Source organism: Musa acuminata, chromosome BXJ1-2, assembly GCF_036884655.1.
Source record: "Musa acuminata AAA Group cultivar baxijiao chromosome BXJ1-2, Cavendish_Baxijiao_AAA, whole genome shotgun sequence".
In the NCBI taxonomy this organism is placed as follows: domain Eukaryota; kingdom Viridiplantae; phylum Streptophyta; class Magnoliopsida; order Zingiberales; family Musaceae; genus Musa; species Musa acuminata.
In genome coordinates, this window is record NC_088328.1 from 20,787,390 (window position 1) to 20,809,784 (window position 22,395).

Consider the following 22,395-nt stretch of genomic DNA (forward strand, 5'->3'; position numbering starts at 1 on the left):
GTAATGCGATCAAGAACTGTTCTTGGGAGCAAGTGATGTTGTCTGCATGTGGCAGTCTATTGCCAAAATGCAACAACGTACATCTAAAGAAGTGTTCTTGGTACAATCGCAGGTGGGAAGCATTCCAAATCCTCCTCCTCGTTTCCTTTTATGATCGCAGTAAGTGTGCTGCTTTGATTCAGTCAAACTAATTTCCTAAAGTCTATTTTGGTTTGGCTTTTGATGCTAAAAGGTGCTCACCATGGAAAAGACAATATTTGATGGAAAATTAAAAGAGTATTAAAAGATACTTTGATCACATCATAAGGATAGATTGGCTCTCCAACTTTCTTTTCTCTGGTAAGATGAAGTTCCACCAATTACACCTCTAACATTTTGGCATCTGATGATGCATCTTATTTCTGTCTGCTTGTAATTAGTACCTGCAGCTCTAAATAAAAATAGACAGAACATATTATGAATGACTACCATACATATGATCTCACTTGTGTTTTGCTTTTACTAGAATGGGACTCACACATCTCACTAACACCATTGTTATTTGGAGTTTCAGGGTTTAGGGAGAAAGAACTGCAAAATATTGATCTTCAAACAAAAATGCAGAAACATAAATAATGCATCTGTCAAGAAAAGATCCAACTATTGGGTGTGGAGCAGCAAAAGGTCAAGTAAAGCTTGTCAGTCAAAGAAGAAGGAAGACAAAGTGGATCCAGATGTGCTAAAAACATGCATGTGTCATTTGATAGAACACTTGAAACAAAATGAATGTGAGACAGGAATTCAAAAGACACTTGCACAATTCAATCAGCAAGGCCCCCATTTTGACTATGAGACTCCAAGAAGCACTTTAAAGGCTCAGTAGACATCTGCTGTGGTGTGTGCTGACTTGTAGGGTGAATGTTTGAATTCAGTGACTTTTTCTTCCTTTGTTAGAAAGCAAATATGATGTTGGAATCAGTTTGCTGCTTGTTCTAAGAAAGCAAATATGAATGTTAGAAAGCAAATGACACCTCTCTAGTCCTTCATTTCACCCATAATTCTACTTGCTCTCCTTTCATATGCAACATGATGTTGGAATCAGTTTGCTGCTTGTTCTAAGAAGCCTTTGTACTCCTCCATAATTCATATTTCTTCTGGACTCCTTTTCTATACGAAATGCAGTAAATATGCTTCTTTTAAGAAGCCTTGTGCAAGATCTAAAGATCATTTGGTACGGCCGATGATGCCAAAGTTTCTTCATGTTGCAGACATCAGAACAAGCTTCAACCCCCATCCCTGATATATAAGGGATGAATGGTAACAATATGGACACGAAGGATCAACAGTGAGATTGGGAATGTCACCTTGTTCTTCTTACCTTTCTGTTTCTGCTGTACTACTATTTGCCTTGTACCTTTTTCCTTAATATCTATACGTCTCCTTCGACTCCTGAAACCATTAATTAGGCTGCTTCTCCAAATCTCTGTGACATATGAAATCTTATGAGACATATTTCTCAGGAAAAAAAACTCATTAAGAAGTTGCCAATAGATCTGATTCTTCCAGAAGTAACCATGGATGCCTGATCACTGCCCAACTCTGTGCTAGTGGAGTTCTTAGGTTAGAGTGGAAGAATGAATGGATACTAAAATAAACAAAAACATTTAATTCCTCAATAATTGTCTGTGAAAAATGGAAACATGAATCCGAAAGGACCATGATGATGACAAAAGGTGACAGACAGTCTGCAATGAACTAGTCGATGTCATGAACAAGAAAGATGATAGTTTTGATATGAAAGAAACAATGCACTCGGTAAACAGAGTCGATGATTTGCTATTGCAGACCATTGCACTGCTGAATGATTAACTGACTCAATAATACTCACTGCATGATGATAAGCTGATGAGCGAAGAAAGGAACAACAAGTGCGTCGAGGACCTGGAAGATGTCTTTGGTTGCCAAAGCAGAGAGAGAAGAACATTCGGCAACAGATGGAAAATTCCAAAGGAATGGCATGATCTCTCGAATCCGGAAGAAAAGAAGGGAGCACGAGAGAGATCAATGCGATCCCTTTGGAATTCTCCTTCAGCTGCCCACACCAACCCCTTCCGTCTCCATGCACTCTCTCTTCCCCTGTTTGTGTTGAAGGTTCATATATGGGATTTAGGAGGACATCAAGAGGCTGCGTAGAGAGAGAGAGAGAGAGAGAGCGAGAGAGAGATGAAAGCTGCAGTCTCTGGTGGACCAGAAGTTGTTGGTGCTGCTACTGTTGGTGTTGTTGCTTTGCTTGACGTGAGGAGAGGGAAGCTGTCAACTACGGTGCCCAATAAGACACCTCTCCCAATTTACGATAATAACCTCCCAGCATTCCTCTCTCTCTCTCTCTCTATATATACACACACACTTAAAGATTTGAATATTAGCATAATATTTAGAGATAAATGATCCAAAAATTAAATATTATGTGAAGGAAATTAGATATATATAATATTATAGTGATCTGACCGATTCAATTCAGGTTCATTCGACTAAATAATATAATTCTGTTCCTCAATATATATAAATATTAGAAGCATGCATGAATGGATATCCTTTCATTCACCCAAAGGAGAATTTGGACAATATGAAATGGCAACAGCTCTGGCTGTCTCCATCACAAGCGGACCAAACTTTTAAAGCTCATGCAACAGATGGTGTCACTTTCTTCTCTCACACCCTAAGACTACCACAAGGTTGGATGATTCTTCCTTACCTGCCTCAACATCATAGTAATTGTTCTCATAAATCCAAAGGATTAATAGCATATCGAGCTACAAAAATGATTCATCAGCTGCTTAATTCCATGCTGCGACGTTAAGAAGAAGTAAGGATGATACATAGCATAGCATGGGGGTGAATCCTACACTCCTCAGCCCAAAAGTTCGAGACAGGAGGTAGGAGTGGCACTGTCGTCACAGTCACAGCGACGGAAACATGTGGGGATGTACAGTGGCGGAGACAGAGATGGTAATGTTGTATGGCACTGCCAAAAGCCGGCAGCTGTCGTCGCCATCTTAGTAGTAGAGCCATTAATGGGAGGAACGTGGCCAACCTCAAGTGCTACGCCCACTACACACTCAGCTGCCTCCTCCATCGGCCGTTCTCAACGTCATCGGAGATGTCAAGCCTGGGCGGGTCTCAGCTCGTACGACATCGAAGATGTGCTGCACATCGAGTGTTTGTTAAAAATCCTCAAACAAGCGCAGGAGCAAACATGAAGCGATCCCGACAAGTGCAATAAGATGACCATACAAAAGACTCTGCACTGATAACACAGCATTCACCAAAGAGAGCTCACTTGGCTCCACTGATTTCCCTGGAAATCACAAGTACTTGGGAGCCACATGAATCTTCCAAGCGGACATGGCCATGTGACGTGTTGAGAGCAAAGTAGCCTGCAACATTCCAGAGGCCAGATTCAGAGAGAGAGAGAGACGGGAGGGGAGGGGCCTCCACCAGCCCACGCCAATCCGATGTCACCCTGCACCTCCCTCTCCCGACTCCTCAGAGCTCTGCAGCCACGGATGTGGGGGAGAGGCGTGGGCTAAAGAATGTGAACCACTCCACCTTCTCATCTCATCGGCAGACAACGCAGCATGGACCTGCACAACAGTGGGAATTGTCGAGCCCTGCTTAATGGGCTCGTCGTGATCACGCCATCCTGTGCAGGCTGTGGACCATCTCCCTGCCTTTGCTTCCATCCTCACGCCATTCATTGCATACTGCTTGCCGTGACTTTTATTTCGGATCCTTTCATAAGAAACAAATTGATGGTAGATTCATATTTCTTTAAGGGAAGTAAAATAATAATAATTTATATAATTATATAAATCTGGTTGTCGATTTAAAATAATTGTTACAACCTTTATTTAAATTCCAAAATCATAAAAGGGTCCGTAGCTCAGTGGTAGAGCATTTGACTGCAGATCAAATGGTCACCGGTTCGAACCCGGTCGGGCCCTTCTTTATGAATTTTTATTTTGTTTTAATTTATTTCGTTTCCATCAGGCAACTCTCCGCCGTCCGATCAGCATCCGTCTGGACTTCCTTTCGGAAAAAAGACATGGCGGGTCCCGCGAATGCTCAATCAACACGCGGGTATTGGGGTTTTTGAGTGGTGCCGGTTCTTCATGGCGCTCTTCGCTGTAATGCGCCAGAAGATTAGTTATCGCATCCGTTGAATAATCCATCATCGGGATTTTTAGACGGCCAGGATTAGTTATCGCATATAAATAACTAGGCGGACTACTTCGCATACCGTCCCCTTCGCCGTCGACGCTGTCCCTACTTCGGTCTTTTCTCTTCTTCCCCCTAGAGATTTCACCCATCTCTCGTCTGTGGCGCCGCCGAAGGAAGTTCTCCCGGGAACCCTAATCGATAGGAGAGGCTCGTTCCGGATTTACTTTGTCCGGTGAGGAAAAAGGTTCTTGCTTTTCCTATTTTCGCATATTCTTGTCCTCTCTTCTTCATGAATTAGAGTAAATTTTTTCGTCTTGATCTCTTGCTATTTTTGGATGCTTCGCCTACGATTTTTGTTCAAATTGATAGGGGTTCTGTGAATTTTGTGCAATTCTTTGTCCTCTGCTTAGGCAAAGAGAATTGTGGTATACTTTACCGAACAAGAAGAGACCAAAAGTGCTTTCTCTGTACAACTCTTGCTAATTTGTTCTCAGATAATACGAATCACGAGTGTTAATGAAAGTATTAGTGACCTTCCATAGCTCATCTGTGTAGAATGACAACATTCTCGCTTCATTCTTCGGTAATATATATCTTTCTCGCGCATGCAGTGTTGAAGCCATTGCCTTGCCGATGGATGTGACTGATACTTCTGAGCAGCCTGCGAAATCATCCAAAGATGAACCTGATTTTGATCCAAGCAGAAGTAAGTTACCTGTTAATCAATTAATTATTGTTGGATCAAGTTTATATCTGTTTGATTTTGGTCTTTACTTTTGCTTTGCAACTTAAGATTTATCAGTTTATCTTTCAAGTTGCATCGAAGTAGTGATAACCTGTAATGACATTAGGTGTCAGAGAATAATATCTTAATATCGAAATTCTCGATATATACATTACCCGAATCAATGATTTAAAAGCGCTAGGTGCCAAAAGGCGTTAAGGTCCAAAAACTCCCGAGGCGCTAGGCGCTCGCCCGACCGAAGCGAGGTGCTAAAATATAAAAATATATAATATAATTAATAAATATAATTATTTAAAATTTTAAATAAAAATATATCATTAAATTAAGAAAATCTAAGATACAAAATCATAATGTCACATTAACAAAAAGTTTCAAAATTCAAAATAACAATAATTTCAAATAAATAAAATTTAATAGTATTAAAATCAAAATAATATATTATTAATCTATTAACAGTATTAAAAATTAATAATTTCAAATAAACATAACAATATTAACAGTATATAGTATACTGTTAACAGTATACAGAAGGAGAAGAAGGAAGAGTGTAAGAGGGTGCTGACTGCTAATTGAGAAAAGAGGAAGCGGCAACGGCAGTGGGAGCCGGAGCGGGAGTGTAAGGAGGCAGCGGCAGCGGGAGAGTAAGGAGGCGGCGGCAGCGGGAGTGTAAGGAGGCAACGGCAGCGGGAGCGGGAATGTAAGGAGGCAGAGGCAACGACAGCGGGAGTGTAAGGAGGCAACGGCAGCGGGAGCGGGAATGTAAGGAGGCAGAGGCAGAGGCAGCGGCAGCGGCAGTGTAAGGAGGCAACGGCAGCGGGAGCGGGAATGTAAGGAGGCAGAGGCAGCGGCAGCGGGAGTGTAAGGAGGCAGTGGCAGCGGGAGTGTAAGGAGGCAGCAGGAGCGAGAGTGTAAGGAGGCAGCGGCAGCGGCGAGCAGTCGGAGGCGCGAGAGTGTAAGGAGGCAGCGGCAGCGGCGAGCAGCCGGAGGCGCGAGCGGCGACGGCGGCAACGTTTGCGAGCAGCGACAGTGGCGAGCAGCGGGATCAGGATCGGGAGCGGCAGCGGCAACGAGGGTTAGGGTTGGGTTATCGTTGATATCGGTTTTAGTTGGTTCGATTGAACCAACTAACCACCGAAGACTGAACCATACCTAAAATCCTAGTTTGATCGCCTGGTTTAACCCAGGCGCTCGCCCGAAGCGCCCAGCGCTTGGGCTCGGGTGAGCGCCCAGGCGGCCCCTCTTTGAAGCGTGCCGCCTGGAAGTTTAGCGAGGCGCTCGGGCTTCGCCTCGCCTCGCCTGAGCGCCTAGGCGAGCGCCCGAGCGCCTTTTTAAATCGCTGACCCGAATGGCTAATTGTTTACCTCGGCTTCACACCTTCATATAAAGCGATAAATCTCTCATCAGGTACCTTCTTTAGACAAGGATGGAATGCTCTCATAGTCTCTGAAGGAAAATTGCAAGATCTGCTTGCTCCTGTAGAATTGGAATCATGTTAGTCTACCTTGTTTTTTCTTGCATAGGATCATAAAGCCATGGGAAGTCAAACATGCAATATGATTTCATCTCCAAGCCCTAAAGTCCTAGCTGGTTTTGGATCTTGACGCAATATGAGATTTTCTTCATTAGGGTTCGTGTGTCAAATGGAGTATGTTAATTTATCATTGTAAATTCTTCTGAAGAAAATGAAAGAGCATTTGTTGCAAACAGTTTATGTTATGGAAGAGCATCTGTTGTTTCTAGGGTATATTTAGCTTTGTAGGTGTGAATGGTTGCCAACCTGTTACATGGTAGACCAAACTATTGGTCTTTGATTGGAACAAAAATCTTTTCAGTTATACATACTAAACTGCCTCATGGCAAAGACAGTCTTTTAAATTGTTTTCTGGGAACCTTTTGCATTACATATATATTCTTATAAGTGTAAAGTTCTCCATTATGTGTTTTTTTTATATATATAACAGTGATTGGCATCATCAAGAGGAAAGCTTTGATAAAAGAACTTGCTGCTGCTTACCATGCTGAGTGTCTTGCCTGCTGCCAGAAACTTCTACAACTTCAAAGAAAATGGGAAGAGGTTGAATCCGACTTAATTTTTACTTTGATCAGCGTACTTGCTTTTGTTAACAGCCATCATTTGTATATACTAAATTGTCAACACCATTTAAAAATTTTCTTGTAAGGATTATAGATCGGTACATGTTTCCATTTGTCATTTCTTTTAAACCAGCTAAAATGACAAGATATATATTAGTTGCAAATATGGTATCTACCGAACTAGCTTCTCTATTAAAAGAAATCAATTTATGAGTGGGCTCTTGTTTCATTTCGGAGAATTTTTAAGCACATGGAAAACATTCAATCCAACTTCATGGAAACTCTGATCTCTAATGAAAGCTCCCTACCACTCCATTATCTGATCTTCTCATCTGTGTTGGTTACCCACACTGATTTACTTAGTTCCTATGCCTTGGAGGAGTTATTCCACAAAGTTGCTGGGATTAAACTCTATAGATGGGGTTCCAGAAACTATGATTCATTCTTCTAGCATATTTTAGTTTATGATGCACACACTGTATGTTGTCTTTGAACTTCTAAAATATACTTTGCATTTCTTTTCCTTTTTTTGTGAAAAATTGAGTTTATTGATTAAAAATCAGAGTAAATTTCGCGAGCGTTAATTTGGTTTTTACGTTTTCTTCTTGGCTCATCTGGTTATTTTCTTATATTCTCTTGTGAGCCCTTTAGTGTCTTATAACTTAATATGCTAAATTGCAGTAGCAGTTGCTTGTCTCACTTCATTTGCAGTATCAATTGGTAGTGGGTCTGGTTTCGTTAAAGTCTTGAAGGTATATGAGGTTGTAGTTATTTTCTTCATTTTTATTTTTTCTTCCTTTTGTTTCTTTTTGTTTCAAAAGGTGTTCATTTTGAGGGTGTTAAGGGCAGACTTGGAAGCATACAAATGAACCCGCGATAGCAGTTTTCTGTGAGAAAATTTGATTACGGTGGTTCTATTATAATCTTTCCAGGCCATTTAATTCCTGTATCATCTACTAATTCATCTCTATGTTGTTTTGAGCCCCACAGTGAGTTATTGAAGAAAATTGTGTGTTTATTTTCAGAGTGCTTTGGTAATAATGCTGGTTTTGCATTCTTTGTGGTTTCTAAATTCCTGTGGTTGATCTGTTTCTTCAGGAACAGCAGTATATTAAAAGAAAAACTCCTCAGGAGTCCGGAAAGCATACAACGAAGCCCTCTAAACGTCCAAAGAAGGGGATGTAGAAAATATTGTCTCAATCTTGTATCTGCCCCCATGTTCTCTCTTCCACAGATTTCCTCTTCTTTTGAACTTAGCATATTACATAGATGATATGTTCATGACATGCAACACAGCCACTGACTGATCCTTCAACAAGAAGCAATGTCATGGTGATGCTTAAAAATCTGTCTAGTTTTTGATGTAGGTTTCTTCTTCTTGAAACTCGAGTGTCGACAGCTGTCTTTTGTGGGCAACAATGATCTTAATCTCTATTGTACTATTCTTCTTCCTGAGGTCCTCCCATATTTTTTTTCTTCATGGAAAAATAATATTTCAGATTCAATTAGTTGCATTTGAGGAGAATAACACTTGAAATAATTATGTTATCTTCATGTGTAATCTGTGTCTTATATCTAATAATTTATAGAACTTAACGAATCGGAAAATTTCTTATATGATACTAATCATCCTTAAAAAGAAATGAACAAGAATCAATTCGTGAGATATATATATTTAAGACAACAAGTGCTGCATTTTATGTAAAATTCCCAGTGATTGTCTTAAACCAACATCTACACGAAATCCATAATGGCACATAAAATCTGCACCAAAGATTAAAAACAGTGAACACAGAGAGAGAGAGAGAGAGAGAGAGAGAGAGAGGGAAGAAATATTGCTATTTTGATTAGCAAAATGATCTTTTGATAATGCCAAATTAGGAAATATTGATAAATGGAATGATATTGTAATATAACGAGACATGGATTTGCTTAGATGTCAATATATAAAACAAATGATTTGTTTCCAATGTTGAAGATTCAAAAGCAGTATTGTCAACGTACCATTTTTCGTGATCTCTAAGCTTGAAAAGACCGCACAAGACAAAAAGAACATCGACTAACAGTGTCGGTTGGACCAAACCTTAGAACTGTGTGTAGCAATGTGTTTTGTTGGTGAATATTTGCAGTAAATGCTATGGAAAACAAGAGAAGTGGGGCGGCTTGAATTAGGTGTCAAACAACCCTATCAATCAATAGGAAATTATATTACGGTGCTTCATCTTCTCCAAGTCTTCCTTTCCTTCCCCTTGTGTCAGTGAGGTTGAGGTAAGTCATGTGGCCAGGAGAAGAGCGGCGGCCAGGCGGCTCTTGGAAATTGGCAGCAGTCACTTGTCTGATCCATCCTTCTCTGCATCTGTTCCACGATGGCAGATGGAGACTTTGGCCTCACCCCCTCCATCTTCTTCTAATGATGCAGCGTGCCAAAGAATAATGTTCGTCTGTGTTGACTTTGGTTCGATGTGATAAACATGCTTGTGCTGGTGATGGTTGTCTTCGGTTCTTTTGATGGATTGTTTGGAAAGCCACACGATAATAGACTTTGTGTTAGATCTGCACATTCAAGTTAGAGAACAGTCGGCCACACACACCTCATCTTTTTCTTCTCAGACCACTATAAAAGCTCCTCCTCTTAAGTCATCATGTACGTACGCTTGCTTTCCTTTGCTCGAATTTAGGAGCTTGGAGGAGAGTTGGAGATGGAAGGGAAAGAGGAGGATGTGAGGCTCGGAGCAAACAGGTTCTCAGAGAGGCAGCCGATAGGGACGGCTGCCCAGAACCAGGAAAAGGACTACAAGGAGCCACCTCCGGCTCCACTGTTTGAGCCAGCAGAGTTCTTCTCCTGGTCCTTCTACAGAGCTGGCATCGCAGAGTTCATGGCCACCTTCCTCTTCCTCTACATCACCATCCTCACTGTCATGGGCGTGGTCAAGTCCACCACCAAGTGCTCCACCGTGGGCATCCAAGGCATCGCCTGGGCCTTTGGTGGCATGATCTTTGCCCTCGTCTACTGCACCGCTGGGATCTCAGGTGAAGCAACCGCTTCCTTTGTCTCTTCCCTTTGTGACTTCAGATTGCAGCAACGCCCACACCGAGCTCTTCCAAGTTGTCAGGTGGCCACATCAACCCGGCCGTGACCTTCGGGCTGCTCCTGGCGAGGAAGCTCTCCCTGAACCGAGCTCTCTTCTACATGGTGATGCAGTGCCTGGGTGCCATCTGCGGTGCTGGTGTGGTGAAGGGGTTTCAGAAGGGGCTCTACCAGAGCAATGGTGGCGGAGCAAACGTTGTGGCCGCTGGCTACACCAAGGGTGATGGCCTGGGTGCTGAGATTGTTGGCACCTTCATCCTTGTCTACACTGTCTTCTCTGCTACTGATGCCAAGAGGAACGCTAGGGACTCTCATGTGCCTGTAAGAACTTTCATCGCCCATCCTCACCAAAACTTCTTTCTCTGGCTTCCGACAAAGACATACCTGTGAATTTGTGCAGATCCTCGCCCCATTACCTATTGGTTTTGCCGTATTTCTTGTTCATCTGGCCACCATCCCCATCACCGGCACTGGCATCAACCCTGCAAGAAGCTTTGGAGCTGCAGTTATCTACAACAAGGACCATGCTTGGGATGACCATGTAAGTCTGTTCTGTTCCAGAGCTTCTCTGACTCAGTTTGGATGGGATTCCCTTTCTCATTTCATCTTTTTTCTCAGTGGATCTTCTGGGTTGGACCATTCATCGGAGCTGCTCTTGCTGCCCTCTACCACCAGGTGGTGATCAGGGCAATCCCATTCAAGAACAGGACCTGAGCTACCCTGTCAAGTTCTCATGGCCTCTCATGCTGTGGCCACTGCTATGTCTCTTTCATCTATCATGTTTGTGGATTTCCTCCACCAGGGTCTTTTCAGTTTGGTCATGAAGAAAGATTAGGTGATGAAACAGGACCATCTAAGAAATAAATCCAAAATATTATGATCATTACACAAGGTGACAGGTAGTTAACTTGGTGCCATCATGGAACAGCACTGATGTTACCTGCAACAAAGGTTTCTTGGGCAGGATGGTAGTGCACTTCTGTGCTAACTTTGCTGGTTCCCTTGCATGTCCATCTTCTATCAAGACAAGAGTCTACTTTGGCTTTAGGCCATATCAGGTAAGTCTCCTCTTTGTTTGGCCAAGCTCTCCCAGTAAAAGCCAGTTCATGAGTTCTATACATATATATTCCCCATACCAACTAACATAAAATCTTTGGATGGATGTTAATGAGATGGATATATGTAAGGAATCCTGATCTTTAGGATAATTTGGAAGGTCAATTACACAATTTCTAAAGTTTGTAATGATCTATATTTTTTTAGATTTATTATAATATTTAAGTCTTATCGGTCGGATGACATAACTTCATATTTATTACTGACGTTAATCTTATGTCGACGGAGGCAAATAAATTATCACAAACTAGGTTAACTTTATAATTTAAAATTTACATTATATATTAATAATGATGATGATTAAAGAAACATAATGAGAAGATAATTGAAAACTTTGTTGCTTAGAAGTTGCCCGACATGAGTACACAAGATCAAATCAGCGATCACTGTTCTTTTTGCCTTTGGTTGGAGTAAGCTTTCCCTAATTTCTCGTAGAGTATGAGTGGGAAAGAGACTTCCTCCAAGGTGGCTTTCAACACCCATTATCTCACATAGCTAATTAAACAATCATGTATTTTTTACAAATATGATACTATAGATTTTTAAGTAACAATAGATGCATGTCATATGACAATCTGACAATCGAGGGCTTGTTGGGATATTTAACAAATTAGGGATATAAAATATATCTTTTCACTATGTTATATTATGACTATTGATAAATATAAAATTAATAATTAATAGAAAAAATAATATTGATCAATGTTCTATGATGTCTAAGTTGAAAGAAGGAAACAAAAATTATCCCTCATCAATTACCCATGTGGATGAGTTTAAAATAGATAATTATATATTGTCTTTATCCTTTGTCACATACGAAGAGAAGAAACTAAATTGAGATGGGTAGTTTTAAATTATCCTCTCGAAGAATATTTCATAAAATAATTTATTTATTTACTATCATGTATAAAAAATATTTTTAATATAGTTAATAAGTCACTATTTTACTATTGACAATTGCACCTGTCTATCTTAGGTTACTAATTTGGATATCAAAGGGACAACGTCAAGAAACCTCTCATGACCTCGATTTTTATATAAGTGGTACTTCGGAGCTTAGTGTCTTCACCTCAGAGGCATCTCAAACAATCCTATACATATAGATTTGAACTATATCGAACTAACCAGGATGTCAATGATATCTTATCGTAATATTTTTATAATTAGAAGGAGAGCCCGATGTCATAGAAATGCCCACATGCTAATCATCTTAATGAACACTCGAGTGAAGAAGCCTTGCATTCAACCCACAATACTTTCACTCAAGAGAGTAGAAACTATCCTCTTTCACCAAGGGGGTAGCAACCATCCTATCACTTTTTCAAGAGTGATAGGCTTCTCGTCTCTTTTATTTGTTGATAAAAAGATCACTAGTGATCATACGTGAGATACTTCAAATGGTTAATCAATACATTACTGCTGTAGCAATAATCTTAGGCAAGCATGAGGAGTCACACAATACATTACCTGAATGACTTCTTTGGAGTTCACTAGCAACTATATCTCATCTCTCGGGACTGAACTTGCACATCACATTTGGAGGTGAGTCCTGCTCTAAAATAATATTGATGGTGGTGGATATTCCCTTGGTGTATAACGTGATCATAGATTGACTTTCAATGAATAAACTAAGGGTGGTGGTGCCACTCAATAGGTCCATATGTTAGCTAGGATAATACATTCAATCATCCCCCTCGTTCCAGCTTAATTCATGACAACTACAACCCCTTAGTAGATGACACGTCCTCCAATGCTAGCTAATATGCCTAGGCTGGCCATGAAGCCTATAACTCCAAAAATGCTAGCTAATATGCCTAGGCTGGCCATGAAGCCTATAACTCCAAAAATATCAATGATCGATCGATAATCAAGTGAGCAGGGCTTCGCAATATCCCACTATTAAGGTTAATAGACTAGACTATCCTTAGTCGTCAACACTTGAATTAGAGGTTTAATCGTTGGACTCTAACAACTACACTATATGAGTGCATATCTAGAACAGTGCTTTATAGACATACATCAAAAGTTTCATTTGCAAAAAATAAGAATCTATGAGGTTTTGCCTTGGCCAAATCCCCTTTTATCTATAAGATTAAGGAAGAATCAATCCCCCAAGCTTTCGATTGCCTACTTTTTGTATCCAAATAACACTTTATGATATATTAGATACCTTAATGTGTCGTATCTTTTCACAAAACACGCAAAGCACCACCCACTAGTGGTATTTTTATCTTAAACCACTCTTAGTGAACTCCTTTACTTAAATTACCAAGGAGTTCAAACATCAATTTGTCAAGGACATGCATCTCAAACATATAATTAGTGTTTTACTTACAATCAAACATCCCGAAGAAAAGATACTAGCAAACTTCATCACTAAATTCATGAATACGACTTAAGAAATCACTTACACCCCTTGATCCTCATGATTCATGTTTAAGCTAAGACTCTAGATTCTTCTCATCTTAATTGAAAGTCAATTGACCTCTCTATATGAGATAATATAATATCAGTATATCACAATCAAAATGTTAGTCTTGAGGAATCAAGGAAGCACGCTTGAAGTTGAGTATAATTATATAAATCCCATAGGGCATAATTATGTCAATATCTTATCTAAACATAATGTCCTTCTAATCAAATTTCTTAAAATAATATCAATTAAATTAAAGTTAAAACTTATATTAATTTAATCCAAATTTGATAAGGAAGAATAATCTGTGGATAACTTAATGATATGCTATTTTAACAAAAATATTATTGAATTCAACCATGAAATATCAACGAATGATGCAACTAAATTTGGTTGTGATGTATCCACTAACAAATATAATTAAATTTGATCTTGACAAATCTGACCATGTAATGTTCCTAACAATAATGTAACATCTCTCAATAATGATAAAATCAAATTCAGTTAAGAAGCATCCCTTAACAATGATGTGGCCAAATCCATTCTTAACAACAACACGACTAAATTTGATCATTAAGCATCGCTCAATAGTGATACGATCGATCTCACCATGAAGCATCCCCTAATAATGATATAGTTGAATTCAACCATGAAGCATCCCTTAACTACAATGCAACCAAATCCGGTCATGAATTGTCCTCTAATAATGATACGATCGAATTCAATCATAAAACATCCCATAATAATAGAGTCCAACCATACAATATCACCGGACAATAATACAACTAAGTTTGATCATGAAGTATTACTTCGACAACTATACAACTAAGTTTCAGGTATGATAATGTTTAGAACGAAGGACTAAGCCAATTTACTGATTATATGTAATATTGTGTCCCGACTCTTTTTATGTGTCGAAATATAACAATGAGGTAGATGACGAGAGAGAGTAATACATAGGTATCCTAATGACATATCACTCTATCGATCCAACACTTAATGCCAACACTTTTAATGTTAGCATGAGCCATCGTACTATAATTATAATATTTGATGATTCAACAAACATCTTTATATGACTCAATAATGATTGATAATTTTTATATAATCATCTTACAAACTATATAAATTCAATTATTATCAGACTCACCGTAAAAGATGCCTCCAAGGACATCCCTAAAGATATATAAGAAAATTATATGATTTCTAATCCTAAATCTTTTAAATCATTATTAACTTAAAACATTGAAGGGGTTTTTATCGGGTATCTCAAATATCTCATCTCATTGATGTTAGAAATGTGACGAGTTTGGAAATTAGAATAATATTGGATACGAGTTCCTACCCTATCAAATAATTAAAATATTAATTAATAAAATTAAATGGATAAAAAGGGTTAGTACTAAAAATGGGGTAAATATTAGACTTTTTTTTCATGATAATAGCTCAAAATTAGTGTTTATGAAGATGGAAGGTAATATGTTTGAAGATATGAATAAAATTGCAAACTTTTAGGTGTATATATAGTATGAAAATACAATTACTTTATGGGATTATTAACCAACTAAGGGTACTCTTGTTATTTTAGAAGAAGTAAGATGAGACAAATCCACGTGTCGGCATTCTTCTGATGGGGGATGTATGACGTAAGCTGCATCGCCTCAGTACGATATTGTTACCCCAAGATAAAGAAAATGTATCTCTCTCTCGGGTTGCATAGATAAATAATCCCTTCTCACTTCAACGCAGTGTAATATAAGAATATCTGGGAGACTCGTATCATGTCTCTCTCTTTTATATATATATATATATATATCGGCTTTCCATCCTCTCTCTGGATGCCGATTTTGATCGCTAGACCATGAAATATTGATCGCGCCGCTTCGCGCTTCTATCACGCCGTCGCCTGAGTAGCGATTGAAACCTTCGCCATCGATTCAAGGTTCCTGCACTCCGCCTGGGCTTCTCCTTGTTCTTCTTGATCGAGATCAATCGTGTCTCCTGCAGAGGGACTCCGATCGGGGGTTCCGGTTCGGCCTGGAGGAGCACGTCCGTGGCCACCTCGACGGCAGCATGACCGCCGCGCTCACTTCCTCCTCCTCCTCCTGCGCTGGCTTTTGCGACGACGACGACGACGGCAATGCCTCCCCCATAGCCGCGGCCGACCATCTCGCTGCCCGCAGCGCTGAGTCCTCGGCCTCTGATCGTCGTTATTCGCGGGATTTCAGCCGCTGGGTCGCGCGCCAGGCGGAGGAGATGATCATCAACATCGAACGGCGGAACCGCGAGTCGGAGCTCATGGCCATCGCCGGCCTCCACTTGGTGTCGATGCTCGATCCTTCCTTCCTTAGGGAGTCCGGCAGGTCGCCAATGGCCACGTCCAACGTGGAGCGGCCGGTGGCCGCTCGCGCTTCCTCGATCCTACAGATGTGGCGGGAGCTAGAGGACATGACGAGTGCCGCAAGGACAGAGCGGAGGACCACCGTCGCAGCGTCTGCAGATGGCTCGGTTTCTGTGAGCGAGAGTGACTATAATGGGTATGACCAGTGGACTCGCAGAAATATAGATTCGTTGCAAAGACCCGGTGAGATAGATGCAGATGATCTGAGGTCAAGTCGGGAGCAATCTCCTGACCCTGGCGAAGATGCTAGAGAGAGGGTGCGGCAGATTGTACGTGGAGAACCTGGGATGGCAGAAACAGAATCTAGAGTCTCACCAAGGAATCATACCCAAAGGGCGCAGTGGCTTGGGGAGATTGAAAGGGAGAGGGTGAGATTGGTGAGAGAGTCGGTGCAGATGACTAGCCAGCAGCAGAGAGATGCCCGAGCTAGCAGGAGGGAGGAGAGGGAGAGGGAGGGGGTAAGGGATGGGTCTGATACGGATCACGAGTATGGCCAAGCAGAGCATGTCAGAAGGGCGTTGCTGAGGCCGAGAGGCAGGCAGGCCGGACTTGAGCGAATCATGAGGAGGATGGCAGCAGAGAGGCAGAGGGAGCTCCAGATTTTGTCTGAGCATCGGCCGGTTTCCGAGTTTGCTCACCGCAGCCGCATTCAAGTAAGTAGTTTGATGATGTGGAATCACTTCTTTACAACTTCACATAGCGTTGCTTAGGAATATAAGAATCTTAAAATGATTTTGTGTGCCCATAATGCAAAACTACCTTGATCTATCTATGCAAATTAATAGATTTATATTCATGATGATATTTCTTGCTGCCTGGAAAATATTTACTGCGTTTGATCAAATTGGTTTATGTTTCCTTGTGTGTAATAAGGCAAAGATGACTTCTGCACCACAGTAATTACAATTAATGTCAAGGAAACTACCAATCAGAAGGCACTGTGTTGGCTGGTTTATGGTACTACTTTATTCAAATCTTAAAGATCTTTCATTTGAGTTTGAGTTGATTTATTTCTTTATTGAGTTAATATGGTATTAATTACAACTGTAATCTAGGTCTAATGTCGTATTCCCCCGTAGGCTGTGAATATTGATTTGGCCTGTTAAGACATTAGCTAGTCTTAGTCTGTTTCATTACAGAGGCTAAATTTGTCACTAGTTTATATCTTGATGTTATGGTTTGATTTAATTCTTTTAAAGTTAAATGCAATAGTTTTGAATATAATATAATTTTCAATTTCTGGAGTTCTGTTTATGTTTCAAATCAAGTCAAAGGTGAACTGAACTCTCAAGCTGTGTAAGAATAATTTGGTTATGTGATGCATACATTTGAATGCTTTTTCTTCTGATACGTATTCCAGTTATGAGAATTTAAATGTATTTCTTTGTGTTTTCCATGTTCTATCTGGATATCGATATCTTTCCAGAGGTGTGAAATCCCCTTTTCTAAACGAAAACCATCCCTATCGCTTTCTCGAGTTCATTGTTTTGTAATCAGCTGAATTATTTTGAACAATCTATTGACCTAGTTCATGTAGTTATTAATTGTTTTTGTGCTTTTTGGTTTTGTTTTTTAATTTAAAGTTGTTAAAGAATGATATAGCATTTCTTTCTCATTTATGTTCTTTGTTTCTCTGATTTACTTACCTTTTAAGAAAGTATATTACAATTTTGCTGCTATCTGATTAATCATGGGGTGTATTTGTTGCTGCTATGGGAAAACCTAACTAGTCCAATTTGTCAGTCATTACTCAGAGGAAGATTCTTAAGAAATGGTGAAGTGGTACAAGATGATCAAGAGAGGCCACCTTCAGCAGCTGAAAGAGAATTAGGTCAGTTGAGGCAACATCGTCATGTCTCTGCTCTAAGGTAACTTAATCTATTTGTTGTAACATAACACACTATCCACTAGATATTAATCAGCATTTTGTGAAGATCATGATCTTCTGCAGATCTAGTTCATATGGTTGCTTTTTGGATTTGATCATCCTCACAAGTTTATCTTTTTTCTTTCTAATCATAGGAATATTCTGTTTGTAACTTTGCATCCACTAGACTGACCAATATCTTACAAAGATTGAATCTCTTGTTTATCTAGTTCTATGTTTGCCTTTGTTAGCTGTCCTCATAATTTCCTTCTCTTTTTGAAGAAGTATTGTGTTCAACCGTACATGTATGTACTGCAATCAGAAGCATTACACTGCATCTCTCCTTGAAGTTTAGGTGGCTATTCATATGCATAAAATTAAGGTGTTATTCATATGGTGGCACATAGCATTATCGATACTGTTTCTGTCGCTAATGCCCGTCAGGTCCTGTCTCAGTTGTCTTTAAGATCGTCGGGTGTGAACCCAAATCATGTTTATATTTGTGATGTCCAATAATGCTTCTTGCATGCATTGCTTATTCTTATGCCCCTTCATTTGTTTTATTCTTTTTATTATTTGGTAAGAAATTTTCAGTTTCTCTTTGTTCAGCATTAATCTGAAAAATCTTGTATGACAATTTCTTTCGCACGCATCGTAGTATTATCTTATCAAAATATGAGGTTTTATTCTTTTTCTAATATACATATTAACAAAATTATATTTTATGTAACTAGAGAGGGGTTGCACTTCCAATTGGAGAATATTGTTTGGGGTCAAAGTACAAGCCAGCCTGAATCTTCAGCTGACCAAAGCATTTCTGCTGCCGATCAATCTCAAGCAGGCATTGTTACAGAGTTACCCAATTACAACCATGAAGAGGTTCTAAATAGGATCCAGGATAGTGATGTTCACCAAACAACAGGGAGAGAAGAGACACCTGAGTCGGAGAGTGGTAGTCATGATGATACTCTTGACATGCAAGAATATGCTGCTGCTGAGGTAGCTGGACAGCAAAATGAAGATGCAAGGCATGAGAGCAGAGACCAGGAACCGAATACAAACGGTGGTTTTGGTGATCGGCAAGAAGAGGTCAGGGAAGACTTCAATGGAAACTGGCAGGAAAACATGGACCAAGATTGGCCCCATGAAACAGCTGGGTATGATGTTGGAGAAGAGAGTCATCTGCCACGAGTTAATGAAGAATGGCATGGGGATGAACCTGCTGATACTGAAGAAACCTGGCAGGACGAACACACAGATCCCCTAATAGATCAAAGGTCTTCTAGTCCACCTACAAGTGGCAACAGATTTATTCCACCTGATGAAGAAGTATACAATGTGGAACTCAGGGAACTCCTTAGCAGGTATTGCTAATTCTTCATGATTAATGGTTACCGTTCTTATTTGTTATTGATTTGTCCAAGTCTTTTGTCATTTGCAGGAGGAGCGTATCCAACCTTCTTCGCAGTACGTTCCGTGAAACTTTAGAACAGCAGTTGATAGAATCCTATATTGAACAACAAGGTAGACTTTCATTTGATTGGGATCTGTATAGACCACCGGTTGCCCCCATTCGGGAGGAAACTCAGGACCAACGACAGGACGATTCAGATCAGGCCATTCAGGATAGCACTGCCGGGCGGTCTAATGTGTTTCAACCTCCACCTTTGCCGCCACCACCACCACCACTATGGCACTCGAACCTGCATCACAACACTTGGGTTAGACAAAACATGCATTGCCATTCAGAAATTGTGTGCTGTCTTTCTCATATATATTTTTCTTTGGCAACACAAATTCTGTCATCATTCATTCACTGTTTTTACAATCGGTCAATGATGATGCTTGAAACTGAATGATGATTTTTTGCATTGGTGCTCAATTTTCCAAATCAAATGATGGGCATCAACTCTCCTCTTTCTTTTTTTGATTCAGATTCTGAATTTAACCATGATGCCGGTGATCACTATAATTGATTTTATTTGTTAGTGGTGGTATTTCATTCTCTTTTCTTTTGCAGTTTGACTCTTACCTGAAGCATTTCTTATTTGTGGCTTCAGGAAATTCATTTGTTGCCATGAAGCTTAAACTATATTAAATATACAAGTTCATGCATCATGTGTTTGTTTGACTGCTACTGTATATTTCAGGAACGGGATGCTATTAATGACTTGAGGGCAGAAATGACTAGCCTACAACAAGGGATGAGTGAGATGCAGAGGATGTTGGAATCTTGCATGGATATGCAAATAGAGTTACAGCGCGCGGTTAGACAGGAAGTTTCTGCAGCTTTGAATCGATCTGCTGGAGAAGGTTAGTGTCATTTCTTCTTTGAGATCATCATTAATTTTTCTATGGACAAAAGGTTTATTCTCTTAAGGCTTGTTGGATTAAAAAGTTGGTTTATGCATCTTAGCGTGCTTCCGAGTTCCATCTGTTGATCACTTCGATATTTCTTTTATGATCAATGTTCCTTTCCTTTAAAACTAATTGTGAACACCAAATTGAACCATGGTGGAGCCTGAGTCAAGTTGTTCGGTCAAGCTTGGTTTGTATCAATTAATACAAGCGACGAGCAGCGTCATGAAGTAGATACTAACACAAAGGTGCACATTAATTAGTTAAGATTGTGGCAGGGAAGCACAAGGGATTAAAGGTTTCAAGGAAACAAGAAAACAGTAGAAGTTTGACAATAAGGGAAAGTCCTTAAGCAGCAACTTCGTTATACATGCTATGAAGGCATCAGCAAACTTTTTTTCCTTGTATCTATGATGTCCTTGGATGAAAACTGGATAGACTTTCTGAACATCCCTTATATCATTAAGATATTCGAGGTATTTGGGACTCAGTAGATTAAGAAAGATGGCTACTGTATAGATAGATCCATAGATAGGCGGATGTTTGGTTGTAGTTAACAACACTCATCATAGTTGGGTTTGGAGTCATTATGTGCCTCTTGTAATGGTTGGGCTTTTGTGTGCTTCAGGGTTTATTGAAAAATCATCTAAGGATGGATTCAAGTGGAGTCAAGTAAGGAAAGGGACATGTTGTGTCTGTTGCGACAATCATATTGATTCCCTTCTCTACAGGTATGTGTATCTTCCTCTTAAGATAGAAAGAATCACATCATAAATACACAATGATATATTTTTCTTTTCTCTACTTTATCAGATGTGGGCACATGTGCGCTTGTTCAAAGTGTGCTCATGAGCTACTTGGAAGGGGAGAAAGGTGCCCACTGTGTCGTGCACCTATCGTCGAAGTCGTCCGAGCCTACTCTATTCTGTAGTACATGAACTTGGACACGACAAAGAAAAAAAATGAGTTGAGCGATTGGCATATGTTCATGAGCGTTATAATTTTTTGTTGTCGATATATATGTCTTCGCTTGCTGCCTTTTTTTAGTGAGCAGCAAAATGTTCCATGATTGCTTTTGATGATAAAAGTAAATTATGTGGAATACAATTCTTTGTTCAGCCATATTGTAAATGCTATCTTGCATTACTCTTTTTCCCTGATGCCCCTGGATTGAGGTAGGGACATAGGTCATGAGGGATTTAGTTTGAGCATTTGTAAATACTGAAACATTATATAAAAATCTTAGGGATTTAGTTTTTCCTATCTTTGCAAATATTATATATATTAAAAATATATTTATGTGTATTTTTTTATATTTTTTAAGATGTTTGCTTGATTGATCGAAAACAATTCTAATTTCTTGAATCGAACCCAGGAAAGAACATAGAGGTTGTGAATTTCCTCAACTTCTTGACTAAGAAGTCAATCAAGAAGTTGACTTTTGAATTTCGAAGGGCCAAAATTGATATTTTAAAATGAAAGTCAATATTCCTCTTGAATTTTGCATTTGTCTCTTAGATTTAAGTTTACCATACAATTATATAGATATAATCTTTGAATTAGGACACATGAATGTATTGGTAAGTAATATCCACGAGTTAATCGTGATTTAACTATTACTCGATAGGGAACCTTAGTTTTAATTTTAAAAGATAGATACGTAAAATCCCACAACAACTACGGTCAAACATGTTGACCAAAACACCACCCAAATCAGGTGATCCAACGAGAGGACGAATTGTTTGAATAATATGATATGAAATATCAGTAAGTAAATAAAAGTGTTGACTGATGACATGATCGCATGACAACGCACATTGGATGGTCACATTGACGACGCTGATGGACGAACATCCACATGCTTGGATCGTACCCATCGCCTTCACATGACATTTCATGTTCCGGTTGGTGTATGACAAACGCTCGGAGATGTTTCACCACCACCACCATCATCATCATCATCATCTTCTTCTTCTTCTTCTCTCTCTCTCTCTCTCTCTCTCTCTGTCTCTCTCTTGTTTTCGGTCAACGCATATGTGCTTGTAATACTTGGAAATATCATATTTATCATTACAAATTTTGAAGTGACGTATATAAATCTTTACTGACACCT

General features: G+C 39.7%; 3 protein-coding genes and 1 non-coding gene across 6 annotated transcripts; all 4 read left to right on the forward strand.

Annotated features, from left to right (window-relative positions):
- The first annotated feature begins 3,911 nt into the window (after positions 1–3,911).
- TRNAC-GCA (transfer RNA cysteine (anticodon GCA)) lies at positions 3,912–3,983 on the forward strand. Its single transcript has one exon. It is a non-coding gene; the product is annotated as a tRNA-Cys (tRNA).
- A 291-nt stretch (positions 3,984–4,274) lies between these two features.
- Positions 4,275–8,491, forward strand: LOC135597673 (uncharacterized). 2 transcript variants are annotated; one of them, XM_065090954.1, is made up of 4 exons: positions 4,275–4,432; positions 4,812–4,906; positions 6,907–7,019; positions 8,138–8,491. In XM_065090954.1, the coding sequence occupies exons 2-4, from the start codon at positions 4,834–4,836 to the stop codon at positions 8,222–8,224; spliced, it is 273 nt and encodes a 90-aa protein (XP_064947026.1). In that variant the 5' UTR covers positions 4,275–4,432; positions 4,812–4,833; the 3' UTR covers positions 8,225–8,491. The 2 variants fall into 2 exon arrangements, with proteins under 2 accessions (XP_064947026.1, XP_064947020.1); XM_065090948.1 differs by having other exon boundaries at positions 4,305–4,444; positions 8,138–8,387.
- Positions 8,492–9,660: 1,169 nt separating this feature from the next.
- LOC103971568 (aquaporin PIP1-2) lies at positions 9,661–11,018 on the forward strand. The gene is made up of 4 exons (XM_009385629.3): positions 9,661–10,069; positions 10,153–10,448; positions 10,528–10,668; positions 10,746–11,018. Exons 1-4 carry the CDS (start codon positions 9,739–9,741, stop codon positions 10,839–10,841), a joined length of 864 nt encoding a protein of 287 aa, XP_009383904.1. The 5' UTR covers positions 9,661–9,738; the 3' UTR covers positions 10,842–11,018.
- Positions 11,019–15,605: 4,587 nt separating this feature from the next.
- On the forward strand, positions 15,606–21,328 carry LOC103973816 (uncharacterized). 2 transcript variants are annotated; one of them, XM_018822231.2, is made up of 7 exons: positions 15,606–16,710; positions 17,801–17,925; positions 18,659–19,288; positions 19,366–19,678; positions 20,075–20,237; positions 20,911–21,013; positions 21,096–21,328. In XM_018822231.2, the coding sequence occupies exons 1-7, from the start codon at positions 15,730–15,732 to the stop codon at positions 21,211–21,213; spliced, it is 2,433 nt and encodes an 810-aa protein (XP_018677776.2). In that variant the 5' UTR covers positions 15,606–15,729; the 3' UTR covers positions 21,214–21,328. The 2 variants fall into 2 exon arrangements, with proteins under 2 accessions (XP_018677776.2, XP_064947060.1); XM_065090988.1 differs by having other exon boundaries at positions 19,366–19,645.
- Positions 21,329–22,395: the final 1,067 nt, after the last annotated feature.